This window comes from Camellia sinensis, chromosome 4, assembly GCF_055761805.1.
Source record: "Camellia sinensis isolate YWXY chromosome 4, ASM5576180v1, whole genome shotgun sequence".
Lineage (NCBI taxonomy): Eukaryota > Viridiplantae > Streptophyta > Magnoliopsida > Ericales > Theaceae > Camellia > Camellia sinensis.
The window spans coordinates 186,811,100-186,833,365 of NC_138964.1; the positions used below are offsets into that span (position 1 = coordinate 186,811,100).

General features: G+C 39.2%; 2 protein-coding genes across 2 annotated transcripts; one reads left to right on the forward strand and one right to left on the reverse strand.

Annotated features, from left to right (window-relative positions):
* The first annotated feature begins 14,023 nt into the window (after positions 1–14,023).
* Positions 14,024–16,927, forward strand: LOC114299139 (purple acid phosphatase 5-like). Its single transcript, XM_082867146.1, has 8 exons — positions 14,024–14,185; positions 15,134–15,361; positions 15,453–15,564; positions 15,656–15,885; positions 15,979–16,117; positions 16,204–16,424; positions 16,505–16,626; positions 16,723–16,927. Exons 1-8 carry the CDS (start codon positions 14,024–14,026, stop codon positions 16,925–16,927), a joined length of 1,419 nt encoding a protein of 472 aa, XP_082723272.1.
* A 4,048-nt stretch (positions 16,928–20,975) lies between these two features.
* Positions 20,976–21,827, reverse strand: LOC114299136 (uncharacterized). The gene is made up of 2 exons (XM_082923934.1): positions 21,494–21,827; positions 20,976–21,382 (listed from the first exon to the last, which is right to left on the reverse strand). Exons 1-2 carry the CDS (start codon positions 21,825–21,827, stop codon positions 20,976–20,978), a joined length of 741 nt encoding a protein of 246 aa, XP_082780060.1.
* Between the last annotated feature and the right edge of the window lie 439 nt (positions 21,828–22,266).

Genomic DNA, 22,266 nt, shown 5'->3' on the forward strand with positions numbered 1-22,266 from the left:
TGAGGGGTGTGCATTTGGGAAGCATCATCGGCAACCTTTTCCTAAAGGAGTTGCATGGAGAGCCAAAGAAATGTTAGAGTTAGTTCATACGGATATTTGTGGGCCTATGAGAACTCCCTCCCATGCCCAAAACAAGTATTTTATTCTCTTTATTGATGACTATACAAGGATGACCTGGGTGTATTTCATGAGGGAAAGATTCGAAGTGTTCACTATTTTCAAGAGATTCAAGAGCATGGTGGAAAAGCAAAGTGGGCACTACATAAAGACTTTGAGAAGTGATAATGGCAAAGAATACAACTCTAAGGAGTTTGAAAAAATTTGTGAAAATGAAGGTGTAAAAAGGCAACTAACAGTGGGTTATACTCTACAACAAAATAGAGTATTCGAAAGAAAGAATCAAACGATGATGGAAATGGCCAAATCTATGATGCATGAAAAAGGGCTACCAAAGAGTTTTTGGGCTGAAGTTGTTTACAGAACTGTGTACTTGATAAATAGGTGTCTTACCAAAGTCGTTTGGAACGAAACTCCCATAGAAGCTTGGAGTGGGAGAAAGCCATCAGTAAAACATCTCAAAGTATTTGGATGTGTTTGCTATGCTCAAATTCCAAAGGAAAGAAAAAGCAAATTAGATGAAACAAGTGAGAAATGTATCTTTGTGGGATATAACAGGAAATCCAAGGGTTATCGATTGTATAGCTTGAAGAAAAATCAGACAGTAATCAGCCGGGATGTGTTATTTGATGAGAATGCTTCATGGAATTGGAAAGAAGGTAAAATTGAGAAGCAATCTGTCCTAGTTGATGAGGAGCAAGAAAATTCAACACATGAAGATGAAAATAATGAAGATTCACACCAATCCTCACCAAGGACAGATTCATCATCATCTTCCAGCTCTTCTCCAAGTTCAAGCTCAAATTCTAATTCATCCTCACCTAGCTCAACTCCAAAAAAAAAAATTGAGGAGTTTGAGTGACATGTATGCTAGATGCAATTTTTGGGTAGCAGAACTTGGAATTTTTGAAGAAGCAATTAAAGAGGAAGCTTGGAAGAAAGTAATGGAAGAAAAAATTGAAGTCATTGAGAAGAACAACACATGGGAATCGGTTGAAAGACCACAAGGAAAGGAAATCATTTGGGTGAAGTGGATTTATAGAGTAAAGTTGAATTCAGATGGTTCATTCCAAAAAAACAAGGCAAGGCTGGTCGCAAAAGGGTACACACAACAGCCTAGAATCGATTTTCAAGAAATATTTGCACCGGTTGCACGACTTGACACCATTCGAGCTCTCATTGCTTTAGCAACCTAAAAAGGTTGGTCATTGTATCAACTTGATGTTAATTCTACGTTTTTAAATGGGGAATTGAAAGAGGAAGTGTATGTTGAACAACCTCAAGAGTTTTTAATGAAAGGAGATGAAGACAATGTGTATAAATTGAAGAAAGCATTGTATGGGCTAAAGCACGCTCCAAGAGCATGGTATGGCCAAATTGATTTCTATTTCATCAACAAGGGTTTCAAGAAGAGTAAGAGTGAGCCAACCTTATATGTAAAAAATCAAGGTATGTCAATTCTTATTGTTGCCTTTTATGTGGATGATTTGTTATTTTCCAGTAATGATGAGATAATGATTGAATAATTTAGAAATGACATGATGAGAAGATATGAAATGAGTGACATGGGTTTTTTCAATCATTTTCTTGGAATTGAAATCTATCAAGTTGAAGATGGAGTATTTATTTTTCAAAAGAAATATACTGAAAATATTTTAATGAAATTTGGCATAAGTAGTTGTAAGCCCATGGCCACACCACTAGTTGTGAATGAAAAACTTACAAAGGAAGATGGAGAGAAAAAAGTTGATGGTTCGTTGTATAGAAGCTTGGTTGAAATTTTATTGTATCTTACAGCTACAAGGCCGGATATAATGTATGCTACAAGTTTGCTTTCTAGATTTATGAATCATCCCAGCCAAAATCATCTTGGTGCTGCAAAACGAGTTTTTAGATATATTTGAGGCACAACCAGCTATGGTATCAAGTATTGCAAAGATTCAACTGTGAAATTATTTGGTTTTTGTGATAGTGATTGGGGTGGCTGCACTAATGATATGAAAAGCATCTCCGAGTATGCATTTTCCTTGGGTTCTGGAGTATTTTCTTAGGCATCAAAGAAGCAATAGAGTGCGGCACAATCACCTGTAAAAGCTAAATATGTTTCAGCGGGTTTGGCAACTTCCCAAGCAATTTGGTTGAGGAGAATACTTGAAGATGTTTGCGAAGAGCAAGAAGATGGTACACAAATTTTTTGTGACAACAAATCAGCCATTGCCATGGTTAAGAATCCTATTTTTCACAGTCACACTCGTCATATTGCAATTAAACATCATTTTATTAGGGAAGCAATTGAAGAAGGTAAAGTGCAGCTCAAATTTTGCAGGACAGATGAACAAATTGCAAATATATTCACTAAGGCCCTTCCCAAAGAAAAGTTCCAGCATTTTAGAGAGTTACTTGGAGTTATGGAGCAGCACATTAGGGGGGAGCAATGTTGAAATAATGTGCTTGTTTAATTTTGTATCCAAACAATCACATATACTTATTTAATTCTAGTTATGTTTTGGGTTGGGTTTTGTTAATTAGAGTTAATGTATGTGGAGGAAATTGGTTCAGATGTTTTATTGGTACTTGAGTTGATATAATTTCATATATAAAACTTGTAAGGGAAACTAAAAAGTTAATAGAAATCTGAAAAAAGGGTTGTTCAGTTTAGACTCCTCTTCTCTCCTGTTTTGACTCTTATTCTCCTCTATTTTCTGCTGAAAAAATCAAATCAGATTTTATGTGTTTTAGATTGATTCCTTTGTAGTTTAAACACACATTTGCTTCCAAAACACCCAACAGCCAAAACGAGATCGTGTCATCTTTCTTCTCTTGTTTGGAATAAAAGCATTCATGACTACATCGTAGTTGGAGAAGATAGTGTACAACCCTCTGGTCCCCATAGATTCTGGAACATTGTCCACAAAAACAAAGTGTATGGTTGCGTCTGCCCTTCTGCTCCATACTCCCTTGCCGCCATGTCACGGACCACTGGTTGCCATCCTCCTCCTTCATTCCCATGACCATATTGGTTGCCTTCTCGGGTCATTGTTCCTTTTAGGAGATCACTTATTCTTTTTATGTGAGTGATTTTCTGATCACACTGCCCGCTTAGTAATCAGCTAGAGAGCACTGGCAGAATAGATGGCTTCAGTTATCCTGCAACAAAAAGAAAAGGCTCCGGCGGTGGCTCCTCCACCCGGGGGCACTCCAACGATCAAGTCAGTATATCTCTAAAAGATAATCAAGTGCTAAACTCACTGCTCAAAGCATAAATTACGTACCTTAGACCCACGGGGGTGCCTTTCTTTTATAGTTTACTTGTCCCACTAGAAGCCTGACTTCTATGGACTCCTGTTCAGTACTTACCTTGGACTCTTCAAGAGATAAAGATAAACTCTCTAAGAGCTTTATCCTTATCTTGGCTAAATCTCCTCTTTATTCTAGGACTCTTGTCCCTTATCTTTTATCCTCTTATCTCGGATTCCGATATCTTCGGAGATAACCTCGGCCTTGTCGAGATAACCTCGGTGTCACGACCAGGACACGTGGCACCGCGGCTGACACGTCGGCGTCACCTTGCTACGTGTTGGTATTCAGAAAATATATCCCCACAACTGCCCCCTAGGTTCTATTACCTCGGCATTCTGAGGTGATGGAACCTATATCATTCCGTTTTTCCAGTACGTCGGTTTCCAGTATCTCAGCCGAGATCATTATGTTGGCCGATATCCTTTTATTGAAGAGCAAGAATTTCAAGAACCCTTCCACGCGTATGAGCTATCATACACTATAATTCAACCGTTTTTAACCACGCGTTTCTTTCTTACTGGTTCGTATCTATGACATGCCCATAAGTCGTCTCTTTCTCACGCGCGCCGTCTGACGTATACGTTCTTCTAGGCATATTGATTATTTTTTGCTGCCGTTTTCATTTTTGACAAAATCTTTCCCCCTTTCTTCATTTTTCTACTTTTGCATCTGATTTCTCTTGTTTTTTCTCTCTCTAAACTTCTTTCTTTCGAACCCGCCATTGCTTAAGCTCCAAGCTCTGCAGTTGTCTTCCGTTCTCCCTTCTTGTGAAGCTTTCATCGTTCTCGTTACATCTGTAAGTGTCGTCTGACTCCGGCAATTTTCATACCGGCTTCACTTTTTTCTGGTAAGCTACTGTTCCTTTCGTTTTCAATTCTGTTGATATTCTTCATTACTTGTTGCCTTTACTGCATCTGTTGAAACTTTTAATTTGCGATTCATACACATGAATGTGTCATTCCCATGATTTTGCCCTTGCCCATATCTTGAACACACGCATTGTTTCACTACTTCCTTGTATCTTTGTCACTAATCTTGGCCCTGTATTTCTTGTATTTTTTATGCTCTTGATAAACCATCTCTGTGCTTGATTCTGAAATTCCATTCTTGCTTTCTGTTTTTTGTGTCTTTTCCAGATCTGTGCCTTTGATCATCATCTCCATAGTTTTAGGTTTGGGATTTGTTTGTAGAATCCACAATTTAGGGCAAAACTGAAACATTCCTTACAAATTTCTGTACTAGCCTAAACCTAGATTTTTGCCGAGGTCCCATCAATAAGAAACATCTTCTTTCTGAATTTCAACCCATCTAATTCAGACCGATATCATGGGTATGTGGAGATATAGGGTAGATACCCCGACCAAACTTGAGTACTTTAGGCAAGAGTTCTCCATCACTGCCGATGTCCATTTGAAGCTGGCTGGGGATGATGACTCTATCATGCCTACAGAAAATTCCATGTCCTTTCCCATTGTAGCTTTTACTGAGTGCGGACTCCGGCTCCCACTCAACATCCTTTTTCATGAGATTCTTCACTTTTATAAGTTGAACCCCATGCAACTGGCAATCAATTCCTATCGAGTGATCTTTGGTGTCATAGCCTTAGCTAAACAGGAAAACGCTAGGATCACCCTAACCAATATTCAGTATTGCTATACCATGTGTGCCCTTAATTTGAAAGAAAAATGCTACATTTATTACCTTAAGCCGAGGTCTACAGAATTCAAAATCGTAGCCGACCTCTCAAACTCCAACAAGGGGGCTGGTGATGACTATCTCATTATCTCGGGAAATTGGGAGTTTGCTCCAGACGAGGACATCCATCTCTACCCTCTTCCCCGATCAGTTTTAGAGGGCAAGGGTAAGAGCCCAGTATTCATCTTTGCCTGTTTTCTTTCAAAGTCTTAAATACTTTGTCTGTTTCTGACGTCTGTTCTTCTTGCAGCTGTTCGTCAGCCACCGAAAAATTTTCGCCAATCCTTTGTCCCCAACAAGGATTTGAAGAAACTTCTGGACTTGCCAGTCCATAAGAGAAAAGCGCCTGTGCTTCTCAATTTTATTCCATCATACAAGTCGACTTTACCCGATGTTCCCAAAAGGAAGAAGAAAAGCCTTTCTCCACCCTCTGCTACAACTCCATTGACTACATCCACATCACGAACAGATCTAGGATCAACATCCGATCCAACTAATTAGCCATCAACCTCGGCTCTATACTTGGTCCCGATATCAGAATGAAAACGTCGGCGGCGACTTGTCCTTACTGCCGAGATGGGCCGCCCTAAGCTTGTTGCAAAAGATCTTCTAACCAGTATTCCATCATCTGTTGATGAGCAGCCAACACAAACCCAACCTCTATCAAAGCCGAAAGGAATAAAGAAGGCTCAACCAAAGCCTAAGGTAACTTAGGTTGAGTCTGAAGATACCCCGCCTATCTCAAGGTTGGCGGAGAGTGACAAACCTCAACCCTCTGTTGGGAAGAGACGCTTGGAAACCCAGCCATCAGAGTCCCCAAAATCTAAAAAGCCGAGGTCTTCTTCCGCTACGACTTTGGGATCCAAGAAGAGCGATGCCCTCTGGTCCCCAAAAATTACTCTAGAGGACAAGCCAGTCTTGGCTATTGACAGTGCCGACGACATCAATGTCGGCATAGCCCTAAGCACAGCTCTGCTCCTTCCCAGCGACCTTAACCGCAACGCCGAGTTGAGCGAGTACGAGAATTATGCGCTGATGCTTCAATGTTCCGTTCAAGTAAGTGTCTTCTTTTTGGTAATTTTCTTCTTTCTGTTTTGTATTTAGAAAATTTTATCCAGCATGCCCACTCCTTTTCTGTTCAGTCCTTTGAAAATCGGCAAAAGCTGGCCGACATGAAGAAGGAGTTCTCTTCTCTCTAAAAGATCAATAAGGGCCTTGAATAAAAAATGAAGAAGTTGGAGGATCAAGCCGAGGCTGCAATTAAAGCTCAGAACAATGCCAAAGAGAAGGCTGAGGCTGCTGAGGCTATCAGGAAAGTGGTTAAGTCCAAAGAAAGGAGGCCGAGGAGAAGATGGCCCAAGCCGAGAAAGAGCTTCAGGAGGCACTGGTCACCAAAGAAGCCGAAATAAAAGACGCCGATGAGAAGGCTTATGCCCAAGGCATGGCCGACGTCACAGATACTTACGAACAGCAAGTGAAGGAGGCATGCAACAAGGGTTTTACCCTTGGTTGGATATCCCTTCTGAAGAAACTTAACGTCCCAGAGGACTCGCCATTAAGAAAACCTGATGCCATTCCTCTGCCATTTCCTCCAGTTCAACCTCCAAATCAAGACGTCGGTGAATCCGAATTCGAGGAAAATGATGAGGATGAAAATCAGGCCTTGGTTAGAAAATCCAAGGATGTTGATGGGGCCAAGTCCCCTCCCCAGAATGAGCAAGTCCTAGACTTGACTCAGGATGAGGAAGGTGATAAGGTTCCCATAGAAGCTGTTCCCGAGAATGCACCAGCCGACATCTCCTCTGCGGACAAGAGTGTTGAAGAAACTCTGCAAGAAATTGATGCCGAGATAGCGACGGATAAGGCTGCTGGGATGTCTTCTCAACAAGCATCTGATCTTCAAATTCAACCAACTGATAGAGAGGAGCCTTAGCTTCATGTTTTTCTTTTGCTTACTTGTATTTTGTTGCTCCTTTATCTTTTGGAACAATGTATGCTTTTTGTATAGTTGATGTGCCCTTTTCTTGGTGAATGAATATAACTTTTCTTTTCTAAGTGTTTGCACTCTTTTCTTCTCTTTTTTGTCTTTGCATGATTCTATACTTAGAATATTCTGCATATGTATACTCTTCCTTCTTTGTGTATCCTTCTCGAGGTGACACACCTTGGTTATACCAACCGATGATCTACCTCGGCAAGTTCTTGTCCTGCCAATTGCTTATAAATTTTAACAAGGATAAACATATACTGGTTTAATCTCAATTTCAACTTGTAAATTGTTACAAATTTCAATCAGTGAAGATAAACAATTATCTCAGCTCAACTTCAACTTGTAAATTGCTACAAATTTCAACAAGGGAAGATAAACAATTATCTCGGCTTAACTTCAACTTGTAAATTGCTACAAATTTCAACAAGCGTTAAGCATTACTTCGATTTAACTTCAACTTGTAAATTGCTACAAATTTCAACAAGTGAAGATAAACAATTATCTCGGCTTAACTTCAACTTGTAAATTGCTACAAATTTCAACAAGCGTTAAGCATTACTTCGGTTTAACTTCAACTTGTAAATTGCTACAAATTTCAAGAAGTGAAGATAAACAATTATCTCGGCTTAACTTCAACTTATAAATTGCTACAAATTTCAACAAGCGTTAAGCATTACTTCGGTTTAACTTCAACTTGTAAATTGCTACAAATTTCAACAAGTGAAGATAAACAATTATCTCGGCTTAACTTCAACTTGTAAATTGTTACAAATTTCAACAAGCGTTAAGCATTTTTTGTCTTCTCTCTGCCCCCAATGTGAACCTGAGTTCCACTTGGGTTCTCATTATTTAGAAACAACATTATGCATCTTTTATCAATTCACAAGTCTTTGGAGAACTCTGCTAAAAATTTTATTGATGACGTCAGTAAAAAATAACAAGGAACATCTAATGATAGAAAAATTTTAAATTACAAGTGTTCTAGGGTTTTGGCAATGCTTTGCCCTCATTATCTTCAAGCCGGTATGCTCCATTGCCCAATACCGAAGTGATTCTGTAGGGTCCTTCCTAGTTTGGGCCAAGTTTGCCCTCTCTAGGGTCCTTCTTGTTGCCAACAACTTTTCTCAGGACAAGGTCACCGACCTGAAAATCCCTTGGATTGACTTTCTTATTGTAAGCTATAGCAAGTTGCTGCTGGTATGCTGCAAGCTGAATTGCAGCTTTCTCCCTTCTTTCTTCTAAGAGATCCAGATCTCAGGCTAGAAGTATGTCATTAGTCCTATTCTCTACTCCCTGGGTTCTGATCCCTGGGATGCCGATCTCCAGTGGGATGACTGCTTCTGTGCCGTAGGCCATGGCAAAGGGGGTTTCCCCTATTGATCTTCTCGGTATAGTCCGATATGCCCAGAGTGCATTGGGCAACTCGTCTACCCATTTTCCTTTTGCTGCCTGCAGTCTCTTTTTTATCCTATCCAAAATTACTTTGTTAAATGCTTCCGCTTGTCCATTGCTTTGGGGAAAACTTGATGTTGAAAAGTAATTTTTTATCTTGAATTTCGCACAGAAGTTCTTGATGAGTTTGCTGTCAAACTGCGTTCTGTTGTCGGCAACTATTGCTCTTGGAATGCCAAATCTGGTGATGATGTTTCTCCATATGAAGTTCTTGACGTCCACATCTCAGATTTTGGCAAGAGATTCTGCTTCTATCCACTTCGTGAAGTAATCTGTTGCTACCAGCAAGTACTTCCTTTGCCCAGTTGCTTGGAGCAACTGCCCAATGAGATCCATGCCCCATTGGGCAAATGGCCATGGATTGGATACAGGATTCAGGCTAGCAGCTGGCTGGTGTGTCAAAGGTGCAAATCTTTGACATTGCTCACACTTCTTCACGTAGGCTTCTGCATCTTTTTGTATGTAGGGCCACTAATACCCCTGGGTAATGGCCCTGTGAGCTAGTGATCTACCCCCAGCGTGGCTTCCACAAATCCCTTCATGAATTTCATATAGAAAATCTTCTACCTACAAAGGGTGTACGCACCTTAAAAGAGGTCCAGTGAAGGACCTTCTGTAAAGATGTCCGTCCGCTGTCAGATTGAATCTTGCCGACTTTAATCTGACCTTATGTGCTTTCTTATGGTCTTCTGGCAGCTTTCTCTCTTTTAGGAATGCAATAATTGCATCCATCCAGCTTGGTCCCAAGTCCACACACATTGCTTCTTGTTCTGTGATCGGTTGTTCTATGCTCGGGCTTGACAGATAGTCAATCATTATTGTCCTTGTTTTTCCAGTTTGCATTGAGCTTGCCAAGTTGGCCAACGCGTCAGCGTGGCTGTTATCATCTCGGCTAACTTGAAGAAGTCAGCAGTTGCGAAATAAGGTTGCCAGCCTGATGACTTCCTTTGCGTATGCCGACATTCTCTCATCTCGGGTTACGAACTCTCCTGTTGTCTGATTTACTATAAGTTGTGAATCACAAAAAATTATTACCTCATCTGCTTCTGCTGCCACTGCCAGCTTTAGTCCTGCAATCTATGCTTTGTATTCTGTCTCATTATTCGAGGCCTTGAACCCTAATCGAATAGACTATTCCAATATCTCTCCATCAGGAGATATTAACAATACTCCTGCCCCTGCTCCTTGCCGGTTTGAGCTCCTATCGACAAACAGGCGAAAGGAGTCGCCGATGTAAATGCTGTAGGGTCGGAGTTTTTCCTTTCTTTGTTCTTTTGCCTTTGGCTAGGCTTCTCCTTGTTTGCTTAGACATTGTTCATCTTGGCTCAACGGAGCCCAATGTTTGATGGATTCTGGCGTGAATTCGGCCACGAAGTCGGCCAAAACTTGGCCCTTAATTGCTGTTCTCAGCCTGAACTCCAGGTCGTACTGGCCCAAGGCCACTGTCCATCTTGCTATTCTTCCTGTTAAGTCTCTTTGTTGTAACAAGGACTTCAGTGGGTGCTCTGTTAGTACTATAATCTTGTGCGCTTGAAAGTAATGGTTCAGCTTCTTTGAAGCCATTATTAAGGCCAGCATCAATTTCTCTAGTGGTATGTACCTTGTTTCTGCATCAGCCAAGGTTTTGCTTACATAATAAACAGCCTTTTGCTCCCATTTTTCCTCTCAGATTAGCACTGCACTTACTGCGTGTTCTGAAACTGCTAAATATAAAAACAGTTCTTCCCCAGGTTCAAGTGTTGAGAGGACTGGAGCCGTGGTCAAATATTTCTTTAGGTCGGACAAAACGGCCTCACATTTCTCAGTCCATAGGAAGTCCGTGGCCTTCTTCACCAGGTTGAAAAAGGGTTTACATTTGTCTGAGCTTTTGCTGATGAATCTGTTTAGGGCTACGGCCCTTCCAGTTAGCATCTGCACCTGTTTTGCCGATGTCGGGCTCTTCAACTCTAGGATGGCCTTGATTTGATCTGAGCTAGCCTCAATCCCCTTTCTTGTTACTAGGTACCCCAAAAACTTACCTGATCCAACTCCAAATGCGCACTTCGATGCGTTGAGTCGAAGCTAGTATGTTTTGAGTATATCAAAGACTTCTTTTAGGTCGGCGAGATGACCCTTAGGTTCCTTGGTCTTCACGACCATGTTATCGATGTAGACTTCTACTGTTCGGCCAATTAGGTGTTTGAACATTTTGGTTACCAGCCTTTGATAAGTTGCTCCTGCGTTTTTCAACCCAAAATGCATTACCTTATAATAGTACAGGCCTTTTAGGGTGATGAATGCGATTTTTTCTTCGTCTGGAGGGTACATGGCGATCTGGTGGTACCCTCTGTAGGCGTCTAGAAAACTCATTCTTCTATGCCCTGAAGTGGCATCTACTAGCTAGTCAATTTTGGACAGGGGAAAGCTGTCTTTGGGACAGGCTTTATTGAGGTTGGTAAAGTCTATACAGACCCTCTATTTTCCGTTATTTTTCTTTACCACCACCGTATTAGATAACCATGTTGGGTAGTGTACTTCTCTAATGGTCCTAGCCTCCAGAAGTCTGTCTACTTCTTCTTCTACTACTTCGACATGTATCAACGTCGGTCTTCTAGCTCGCTGAATTACAGGTTTGGCCGACCTGTCAACGTTCAATTTGTGGCATGTGACCTCGGGTTCAATGCCAAGCATTTCATAAGGTGTCTAGGCGAACACCTCTATGTTTGCTCGCAGAAAAGTTTCCAGTTCTCTTTCTTCTTCTTTGGCTAATCCCGAGCCGACAAGAAAGAATCGTTCTTCATCATCCTCCTGGACGAGGATTTTCTTCAATGCTTCTTCACTTTTCTCAGCTGGCTCTTTGCCGACATCATCTAGGACCTTTATGTCCTCGTCTTCAATCTCTACCTTTTTTGGCTCTCGAATGTTGTAGGTGGATTTCATTGCTGCCATGGAGCAATTCTTTGCCTGCAGTTGATCTCCTCTGACTTCTTCAATCCCATGCTTTGTTGGGAACCGTAGTAGTTAATACAACGTTGAGGGAACTGCCCCCATTGCATGCAACCATGGTCTTCCCAAGATGATGTTGTATGGTGAAAGCGTGTCAATCACCATTAATTCTGTCCTGATCTTCTTAATGCCAGCTTGTACTTCCAAGCTTGTTGCGCCTAGTGGCCACGTCGGCGTTCCATTGAAGCCGACCATCGGGCCATTGGATTGCTCCAAGTCATCAGGATGAAGGCCCAGCTCTTTGTAACATCTAACATACATAATGTCGCAAGAGCTGCCTTGATCAATCAGGATGCGTTTCACTTGGCACTCCCTAACTTGGAGGGATACTACCAAGGCTTCATTATGTGGATGCTGGACCACCTCTAGGTCGGCTTCAGTAAAGGCTATCGTCGGTCCCTAGCATTCTTCAGGCCGAGGTATTTTATGTCCGACCTGGTTCACGTGCTGTAGGTGTTTTACCTTCTAGGTCTCTCCTCGTATGTCGTTTTCGTTCACTTTTGAGTGAATTACATTAACCACCCGTGGTCCTCCTGCTTGTGGTTGCTGTGCTAGGGGAGGCAGAGCTGCTGGTGCTTCAGGCAATCTTGCCTGCTCTTCCCTTGTCCTGGCCTCATCAACAAGGTCCCTTAGATGGCCTTGCCTCACCAAGTCTTTACGCTTCCCTTTGGTAGTTTATGGAACCAATCTGATGCAATCTCCCCGAAGGATGAAGGGAATACTTAGCAGAGCAACGGCTTGTTCCCACTATATAATGTCATTGAATTCAGATATAGTCTAACATGAAAGTTGGGATCTGACTTACCATCATATATTTGGAACCTCGGCATACTGAATCTCTTTGGTGCTTCAAATTTGTCTAGTTCCACCGAGAATGGTATCTTCGGCTTAGCCGGGGAAGTTACCTCGGCTTCAGCATTCTGTTGCTTCCTCTTGAGGTAATCTCTTAAGTCTTCTTTACTCTTCTCTAGAGCTCGGCTATCTTTGGATTTCAATCTTTTCGGCACACTACTTTCGGCCTCGTGGTGGGCCCTTTTTGATCTTTCTCCATGGGTTGTGTCAAAGCAGAGCACCTGCCCTTGAACATGCCGATGTTCTTTGGGCTCTTGGACCTTCGTGTGATGCGTCCTTCGGGACTCCTCTCGTCTTGGTTCCTCTCGTCCGACTTCCCTGGAAGATCGGTGTGAGTGCCTTCCGCTCCTGGTGTGCTGAGGGGCGTCGGGGATTGTTTTCCTTCCTCCCTTCTGGGTATTAGTTGCTGGAATCGGCGTGTCGTGCAGCGGGTACGGTGGCTGTATGACATTGTTTTGCATCATGAAGTTGACAACCGACTGTAGGTCAGCCAACTTGTTTGCCAATTCTTTTACTTCTTCATCCCTCTGCAGGCACCTATCCCTCCATACCTGGAGGTTATCTTTGTTATAGTACTTGTTTTGGTCTGCCTTCTTCGAAGTGTCGCCCTTCTAGCCGATGTCATTCTCTCTGTGGCCCTGGTTACGAGTTTCTGTATTGTTGTTGTCTCCTTTAATATCAAGGTCGATTGGTCTGCCACTCCCAGCAGGAGTGTCGTCCCCAATCTTTTCTTTCTGTCCATTACTGGCCATCTATTCTTCTAAGTTCCCACAGACGGCGCCAAATTGTGTGAGTGATTTTCTGATCACACTACCCGCTTAGTAATCAGCTAGAGAGCACTGGCCGAATAGATGGCTTCAGTTATCCTGCAACAGAAAGAAAAGGCTCCGGCGGTGGCTCCTCTACCCGGGGGCACTCCGATGATCAAGTCAGTATATCTCTCAAAGATAATCAAGTGCTAAACTCACTGCTTAAAGCATAAATTGCGTACCTTAGACCCACGGGGGTGCCTTTCTTTTATAGTTTACTTAATCCTAGTCCCACTAGAAGCCTGACTTCTATGGACTGCTGTTCAGTACTTACCTTGGACTCTTCAAGAGATAAAGATAAACTCTCTAAGAGTTTTATCCTTATCTTAGCTAAATCTCCTCTTTATTCTAGGACTCTTGTCCCTTATCTTTTATCCTCTTATCTCGGATTCCGATATCTTCAGAGATAACCTTGGCCTTGCCGAGATAACCTCGGCGTCACAACCAGGACACGTGGCACCTCGGCTTACACGTCAGCGTCACCTTACCACGTGTTCGTACTCAGAAAATATATCCCCACACTTTTCTTTATAAAATTCACACACATGTATATATGTTTAATTATAAACAAACCCCATGCATAACACGGTAGAATACTAGTGAAAAGGTAATCCAAAACCAAGTCATAATTTATGTGATCAAATCCACGTATCTAGAAAGAATATTCCCATACAAGTAATCCGTATCAAAACAGAAACCAAAAAAATCTCATTATTTTTTACCAACCTATCTCTATAAATCTAAACCTATTGTATTCAAATCAAAACTCAGATATATTTCTCTGCAGTGTTTTTCTTGTTAAGTTCTTTGATTTTCCTTTGCCATGGCTATAATATGGTTCTGGTTGATGACATGTGTGTTGCTACATATTGCTGTGTTGTGTAATGCAGGTGTCACAAGTGGTTTTGTCAGGAAAGCTGCATGGTCGGTTGATATTCCAAAATCACATTTTCCTCCGCCTTCTGGCACCAATGCACCCGAGCAAGTATATATATTTTTTTATTTACTCGTGAAAAAACACTTTCAGTTTTTACCTACGCTCTGTTTGTTTGGATGATAAACATTTTTTAAAGAAAAATATTTTTTATGAATTTTTTTTCAAAAAATATATTTCTATGTTTGGTAGTGGTGGTGGAATGAATGTGGAAGTGGAGGTGGAGGCGATGGTGGTTACATAGTGGTGGGACGACAATGATGATAATAGTGGAGGTGACCGTGGTGATGATGGTGTGGTGGTGTAGGTAAGAGCGGCGGTGGTGCTTTGGAGACATTGGTTAAATTTTAGTCTGAAAAAGGTTTTCGGCCTTTTAAGAGTAAAAAATATTTTTTGTTCAAATAGACTTATTTTTCATTGATCAAGAAAAATATTTTCCGTTTCTATAGTACCAAATACCAGAAAATACTGCTCAAACAAATGGAGCGATAGTATAAAAAACTTAATAAAAACAGATGTATCAATTTTTTTTAATTATTGTTTATTGAATACAATTTTAAGTCTACTTTAAAGATTCGCAATATGATTAGTTAAAAATGTTAATTTTAAATTCTATTGTTGTTGCAACATTTATATTAATTTTTCTATTAGGCCATAAAAAAGGAGCTTGGCATTATTTTTGTTCCCTAACATTTACAATGAAACTTCTGAAGAGTAATGGGATTAAATCAGCTATTGAGCAAAAACATAACTCATATTAGTTGATTATATCTTTTTTGTGTCATGAGTTATCTAATCCAATGGTATTGAGAGTTTACCAGAATAAGAACGGAACAATTTTTAGCACAAATCTTGAGACACTTGATTTAACTGTATGTATGTGTAGATACAAATTGTACACAATACACATCACTTTCGGGTAATTGTTTAGGCAAAAATTCATAGTAGATCAATTTTTTGAATATTTTTTTATTTTTTATTTTTTCCTTAAACTGGCAGGTTCACATTACTCAAGGTGATCATGAAGGCAGAGGTATGATCATTTCATGGGTGACTCCGGTTGATCGATACCCTAATGTGGTGACATATTGGGAAGCAGACACTGAACATAAGCACAACAAACACAAACACTACCATAAGCACAAGACTCATTCAACAATCACCACTTATAGATACTACGATTATTCTTCTGGTTACATTCACCATGCTACTATCAAACATTTGAAGGTATAGATATATATACAATAAATGTATTTACTTTTAATCTAGTGTTACTTTTGAGATTAGATTTTTGAGTTTTGTAAATTTTTTCGTACAGTTTGATACAAAATACTTCTACGAAGTTGCATCCCATAATGTTACCCGTCAGTTCTCCTTCACAACGCCTCCCAAGCCAGGACCCGATGTTCCCTACACCTTCGGTGTCATAGGTTAGGACATGTATAATTAGTAATTTTTAGTTTATTTATTTAATCCATCATTCATTATGTTTTGTATATTGTTAACATTTTTTTTGTCAAGGTGACTTGGGACAAACTGCCGATTCCAATCAAACTCTAGAGCATTATGTGTCGAACCCAATAAAAGGCCAAGCTGTGCTATTTGCTGGTGATCTTTCATATGCTGATGATCACCCTAACCATGACAATACCAAGTGGGATACATTTGGTCGTTTCATTGAGAAGAGCGTGGCATACCAACCCTGGATCTGGAGTGCAGGCAATCATGAAATCGACTTTGCTCCTAATTTGGTAAGACACCAAGTAAATATGTTTTGCTCAATGTCACCAATCTCATTTTTATGTCATAAATCATTTTATGGATTATATGATCTTCTCTTTTAGGGAGAAAGTGTTCCTTTCAAGCCATATTTGCACCGTTATCATGTACCCTACAAGGCATCCCAGAGTACTTCCCCACTTTGGTATTCAATTAAGCGTGCATCGACATATATCATTGTTCTTTCTTCTTACTCAGCCTATGGTATGAATCCACTTCATTTTTTATTTTTCTTTCATATTTTATGCTTTTATGTTTTGTTTTGTTAACAAATTTTTATTTCTGTTTAGGGAAATATACCCCGCAATACAAATGGCTTGAACAAGAGCTCCCAAAGATTAACAGGTCTGAAACTCCATGGATCATTGTTATTCTACATGCTCCATGGTACAATAGCAACCACTACCATTACATGGAAGGAGAAAGTATGAGAGTCCAGTTTGAGCCATGGTTTGTTCAACACAAAGTTGATATTGTGTTTGCTGGCCATGTTCATTCCTATGAGCGTTCAGTAAGCTTTATTTCTAATACAAAATGCATAATTTATTTTCATATTGTTTATGAAAACTAATTTCTTATCCTTTGTTTTAGGAACGCATATCAAATGTTAAGTACAACATTACAAATGGACTGAGTGGACCGGTTAGAGATAGTTCTGCTCCAGTATACATAACAATCGGTGATGGTGGAAACATTGAAGGCATAGCTGACAAGTAAGAGACTCTGTAATTCTTTCTTAGGACAACTGATTCTCATACTAAACTATTTTGTAAAATTTATACTAATAAAATTGACCTTTCATTTTGCAGTTTTATAGATCAACAACCGAGTTATTCTGCATATCGTGAAGCAAGCTTTGGGCATGCAATTCTTGAGATTAAAAACCGAACTCATGCTTATTATACTTGGCATCGTAATCAAGACAACGAACCCGTTATAGCAGACTCTGCGTGGTTTTTTAATAGGTTCTGGTATCCCGAGGATGAAAGTAGCATCAATAACAAGGAAGCTTAGTAGATTGCAGCCTCAATAACAAGAAGGCTTAGGAGATTTTTGTTTGTAGAGATTTTAGTTTGGATTTATTGTTATTATTATTACTTTTTTTGGTAGGTTGTTTTGTTTTTCCCGGTGCTTTGTAAATAGGTCCAATAATGTTTAGAATGTCCATTATGGCTAGACTTTTAATAAATAAATGAAAAGTATCGTATGTTTGATTTTAATTTTCTGAATTTAAATTTTTTTTAAATTAAATTTTTTATTTTTTATATTTTTTTTATTTTTAGTGAATATTTCTAAAATTTTAAGTAATTTTTTAGTTTTTTTTAGATACACTTAACTTAGATGTACCTAAATAGTAAAATATTTGTGAAAAAAATTAATAAATACACAAAAATAAGAAAAGGTACTGAATTTTATTTTTATTTTTATTTTTTTTATATTTTTGGTATTTATTAAATTTTTCAAATATTTTTTCACAAATATTATACTTTTTAAGTGTATTTATATTAGGTGTATTTAAAAATTTAAAAAAAGAAAAAAAAAAAGTGGAAACAAAAAAATATAGAAAACGAAAAAGAAAATTTTCTGAAAAGTGAATTCTGGATATAAAAACCAAACAGAGTTGTTTTCGGAGATCCTTGAATTTTGTTTAGATGCTTTATAACAGCAGATAGATGCCTTGAGAAAAATGTTTAAGACACCTTATTTATTATTTTTAAAAATCACCCCTAATAATGAGTATGATAAATGTTAAATTTTAATTTGTCAAATATTTCATTATGTGGGGTCTAACCTCAATGTCACATCATTAGAAGTTGTTTAAGGGTGGTAAATTAGGGGGATGCATCATTGTTGTAACAACAAAGCAATAAAGGCAAATTGCATTGATAGTCCTTGTATTTTAGTCCTTATATTATTTTGGTCCCTATAATTTTAATTGACTCTTTATTGATGTAATTTTTCATGTTTTCCATCAATAAAATCTTCTTTTTGCCGATGAAAAAAATAATAATAATAATTTTAATCGACTCGATTTTTACCTTGAATTTATTATTTTGCTTCAATTTAATCGAATTAATTACTTACAATTATTAATATTTTTTAATGAAAAAAATGCACGTGAATAACATTTTTTTTTTTTTTTTTTTTTAGCAGCAGAAAGAAGCTTTATTGATAAATTTAGCAAAGGATATGCAGAAATACATCAGAAAAGCAAGAAGGAAGACCAAGATTGGTAAGAAACCAAGCACACAGCCAACAATAGAACAAACAAAGAGAAGAAAGAAGAACAAACAGCAGAAGCACTAATTGGAACAGAACACCACACCAAACTGGACCAAACTGCAGTCTGCACAAACCAAGCCTCACCCCTAAGATGTTATAAGCACAAATTGACAGATAAGACTATGACAAACCTCGCCTCACCCCTGAGATGTTATAAAGGAATCTGAAATCGAAAAATGGAGCTCCTTAGAACCAGCCTTAAGCCAAAAAGCCAGCCGAATGAGAATTAGTTCTTGCAGGTCCTACAAATTTAGAAGAGACACATTAAAGCAGCAATCATTTCTGCGCTTCCAGATTGACCAAAGTGTTACCAAGGGTATGGCACGCCAAATGTGTTGTTCAGCTTTCCTACAGAAGTACCCTGACCACCATTGCAGCAGACAATAGACAGAATCAGGAACAGCCCAGGAAACACCCCACCATCGTAGCAGACCAAACCAAACTCTCCAAACAGATGGGCAGAGGATAAGAACATGCTCAATGGATTCCTGCTGAGATTTACAAAATACGCAGAGTGTAGAGGCAGAACTATCCAAGACTCCAATCTGCTGCAGGAATACAGAGGTTTTGATCTTGTGCTTCCATGCAAGCCAACCGAAGAATTACACCTTAGGAGGAAGGTACTTAATCCACACCAGATGACTGAAACTTTCAGTACCTCCAGAGACACTGCTGGTTTGATTGTAAAGGTTGGACACAAAAGATTGCCCGGGCTTGGCTGCTCTCCAAATTGCACTATCCTAGGACTCCAGCTAAAAGGAAGGGGCTGGACCTACAAAGCCATATAGCCTGAGCAGTTCATTCTTTTCCCAAACAAATAGAGACCTCCTAAATGTGAACAGCCAGTTCTTAGTTGTGCCAGATACTTCCACAAATTCCTTTAGCAGGCCTTCCTTTTGTGAAAATAAACTGAAAAGCCTAGGGAACTCCTCTTTCAGGTAGAATTTCCACACCAAGAGTCAGACCAGAACCTTATACGACAGCCATTGCCCACGTTTAACTGGAGGTTGCTAGCATAGTAAAGTAAAAGAGACTGATTTTGATCACTTGCTGCCACTATGCCATTCCAGATATAAGAGGATGAGGTGTTTAAACTTGGGTTTGGAACCCATTTCCCACCAAGGAACAAATATTTGCTGCATAATACCCTATACCAAAGTGATACAGGTTCAGAAGCAAATCTCCACCACCATTTTAGGAGTAGACACACATTCACGTCTCTGATTCTTTTAACACCCAAACTACCTTGCTTTATGCTCTTAATAACCTCTGACCATTTCACTAAATGAATTTTGCGCTTCAGATCTGGCCCACCCCATAAGAATTAGGCTTGAATTTTGTCTAACTCCTTGGCAATTCCCTCAGGTAACTTAAATAATGATAAGTAGTACACAGGTATACTTGATAACACTGCTTTCACCAAGGTTAATCTACCTACAAAAGATAGTAGCTTCCTTTTCCACCCGGCTAGCCTTAGTTTGACCTTATCAACTACTGGTTCCAAGTTTTCTTTCTTTTAGGGTTTGCACCCAAGGGCAGTCCTAAATACTTGATTGGTAAATTTTGAGACTTGCAGTTCAAGAGGCAAGCAAACTTAGCAAGGACAGATCCAGAGATGCCAATCCCACAAATCACACTTTTGTGGAAGTTAATTTTCAGCCCTGAAGCCACTTCAAAGCATCTAAGAATTCTTTTTAGATTTAGCACCTCTGATATCTCAGCTTCACAAAATAAAAGGGAATCGTCTGCAAATTGAAGATGGGACAATTACACCTCATCATTGGCCCCAATAGATACACCTTTAAGCAATCTTAGGTCCATAGCTCTCTGAAGGAGAATATTTAATGCCTCAACAACCAAATTGAATAAGAATGGTGATAAGGGGTCACCTTGCCTAAGCCTTTTTTGGAGATTAAACTCTTTTGTTGGACATCCATTAACAAGGATTGAAATTCTAGTAGTAGAGACACACTTCTATATCCAAGAGATCCATTTTTCGCCAAAAGCAAAGTTTGCTAACATTGAAAAGAGGAAATTCCAATTGATGGAGTCAAAAGCCTTCTTAAAATCTATTTTAAAGATCAGCCCAGCTTTCTTGGATTTGACCCAGCTGTCCATGACTTCATTTGCAATCAAAACACCATCCAAGATGTTTCTACCTCCTAGAAAAGCATATTGTGAATCACCAATTATCAAAGGCATAACTAACTTCAATCTATTTGTTAGGACTTTGGAAAGAATTTTGTAGACAGAACCAATCAGACTAATAGGTCTGAATTCATTTAGTGATAAAGTGTTCTCCTTCTTAGAGACAAGAGTAATGAATGAGCTATTCAAACCTAGGATTAAACTGCCACTGGCATGAAACTCTTGCATAAATTTGAGGATTTCACCTTTAAGTACCTTCCAAAATTTTTGAAAAAACATCAGGTTAAAGCCGTCTGGTCCTGGGGCTTTGTTCCCATTATAATCATTTACTGCAGCCCAAATTTCTTCTTCAAAAAAAATCTGCTTCGAGAACATAAAAGTGGGTACTAAGTCTAATACTTTTGAATTCACCTTTCATAGTTGGCCTCATTTTCCAATCATCTTTGAACAAGTTTGAAAAGTGAAGCCAAACCTCATTCTTGACAGAAGCTGGGTCCTCAAGAATCACACCCCCAACTGTGATGGAGTTGATAGTGTTTCTGGTTTGCCTACTAGTGGCTATGACATGGAAAAACCTGGTGTTCCTATCCCCTTTCAGATTCCAGTCCATTCTAGATTTTTGGAGCCACTCCTATTCCATCTTCCTACTCAGTGACCACATTTCAATCCTTTTCTCTCTTTGCAGCATCAATTCACCTTCATCCAAAGGTCTAGTTTCAGCTTTTAGATCAAGATCATGTAGAGCAGATTCAAAAGCTTCTAATTTTTTTGCAACATTACCATAAGACTCTTGATTCCATTTCTTTAAGACCAACTTCAGGGACTGCAATTTTCTCTTCAGGATGGATCCTGCAGATCTATACAACTGAAGTTCATCCCAATTGCTCTCTACCAAGGAAGCCAGTGTTGGATGTAAGGTCCATGCATTCAAAAACTTGAAAGGTTTGGGCCCCCAATCCCTACCATCCTCCATGAGAAGAAGTGGGCAATGGTCAGAGATAGTTCTTGGATGACCCCATAGTTTGAGTTTATATCTCACTAACCATTCAAGACTAAGAAGAAATCTATCTATTCTACTCCACTTTTTCCCTTCAAGAGTATTTCACCAAGTGAATTTTCTGCCTAGCATTTGGACATCTACCACCTCACAATTATCAATGAAGTCATTAAACTCCTGCATGCCTCTATCCCTAGGAAAAACTCCTATGCTTTCCCCCACATTCCTAATTTCATTGAAGTCTCCACCAAGGCACCATGGGTTTACAAAAATTGTTTTCAAATTTAACAGGGTCACCCATAAAGCCTTCCTCCTTATTACATCATTTAGGGCATAGATGTTGACCAGAACACAGTCAAAAGAATTGTGAGCCTTACCTAATAAGAGAATAAAGTTCCTGCTGCTACAACAATCTGAGAGATGAAAGACATCAGGATCCCAAATGCAGATTAATCCACCAGACAAACCTGCAGCATCTACAGACATGAATTACATCTTGTCTCTAGGCACAGATTAACATATGTCATGCTTTTCAAAGCAAAATTATAAATTTGTTCAACTTAGTAAATTAATTTCAACTAATTTTGTGATAATTTTCCATCAAAGACACTAACATCGTTATTAATTGGACCAATATGACATAAAATCTAAAATTAAGAATCAAAATTGAACTAATTAAAAATGTAAAAATAAAATAATACAAGCGACAAAATGTAAAGATGGGTAAATTATTTATAAGTCCTATTTGGAAGACTTATACAAGATATGGTCCTATGAAAAAACTTATAACTCAATAGGTCTTGTGATTTTCTTATAAACACATCTGCCCTCAATTTTAATTAATTAATAACCTGATTAATGATAATACCATATATGGGAAATACAATGTTACTATAGATTATGATCATATTTATATGATTAGAAA

What these genes read in the sequence shown, in the direction of transcription:
- LOC114299139 (XM_082867146.1), top strand. Translation starts at nt 14,024, where the DNA reads ATGGCTATAATATGGTTCTGGTTGATGACATGTGTGTTGCTACATATT. An exon ending in GCACCAATGCACCCGAGCAA is followed by an intron (nt 14,186 to 15,133) that starts GTATATATATTT and finishes TTAAACTGGCAG; the next exon opens with GTTCACATTACTCAAGGTGA. An exon ending in TCGACTTTGCTCCTAATTTG is followed by an intron (nt 15,886 to 15,978) that starts GTAAGACACCAA and finishes CTTCTCTTTTAG; the next exon opens with GGAGAAAGTGTTCCTTTCAA.
- LOC114299136 (XM_082923934.1), bottom strand. Translation starts at nt 21,827, where the DNA reads ATGTCTGTAGATGCTGCAGGTTTGTCTGGTGGATTAATCTGCATTTGG. An exon ending in TAATGACTTCATTGATAATT is followed by an intron (nt 21,383 to 21,493) that starts GTGAGGTGGTAG and finishes TTGAATGGTTAG; the next exon opens with TGAGATATAAACTCAAACTA.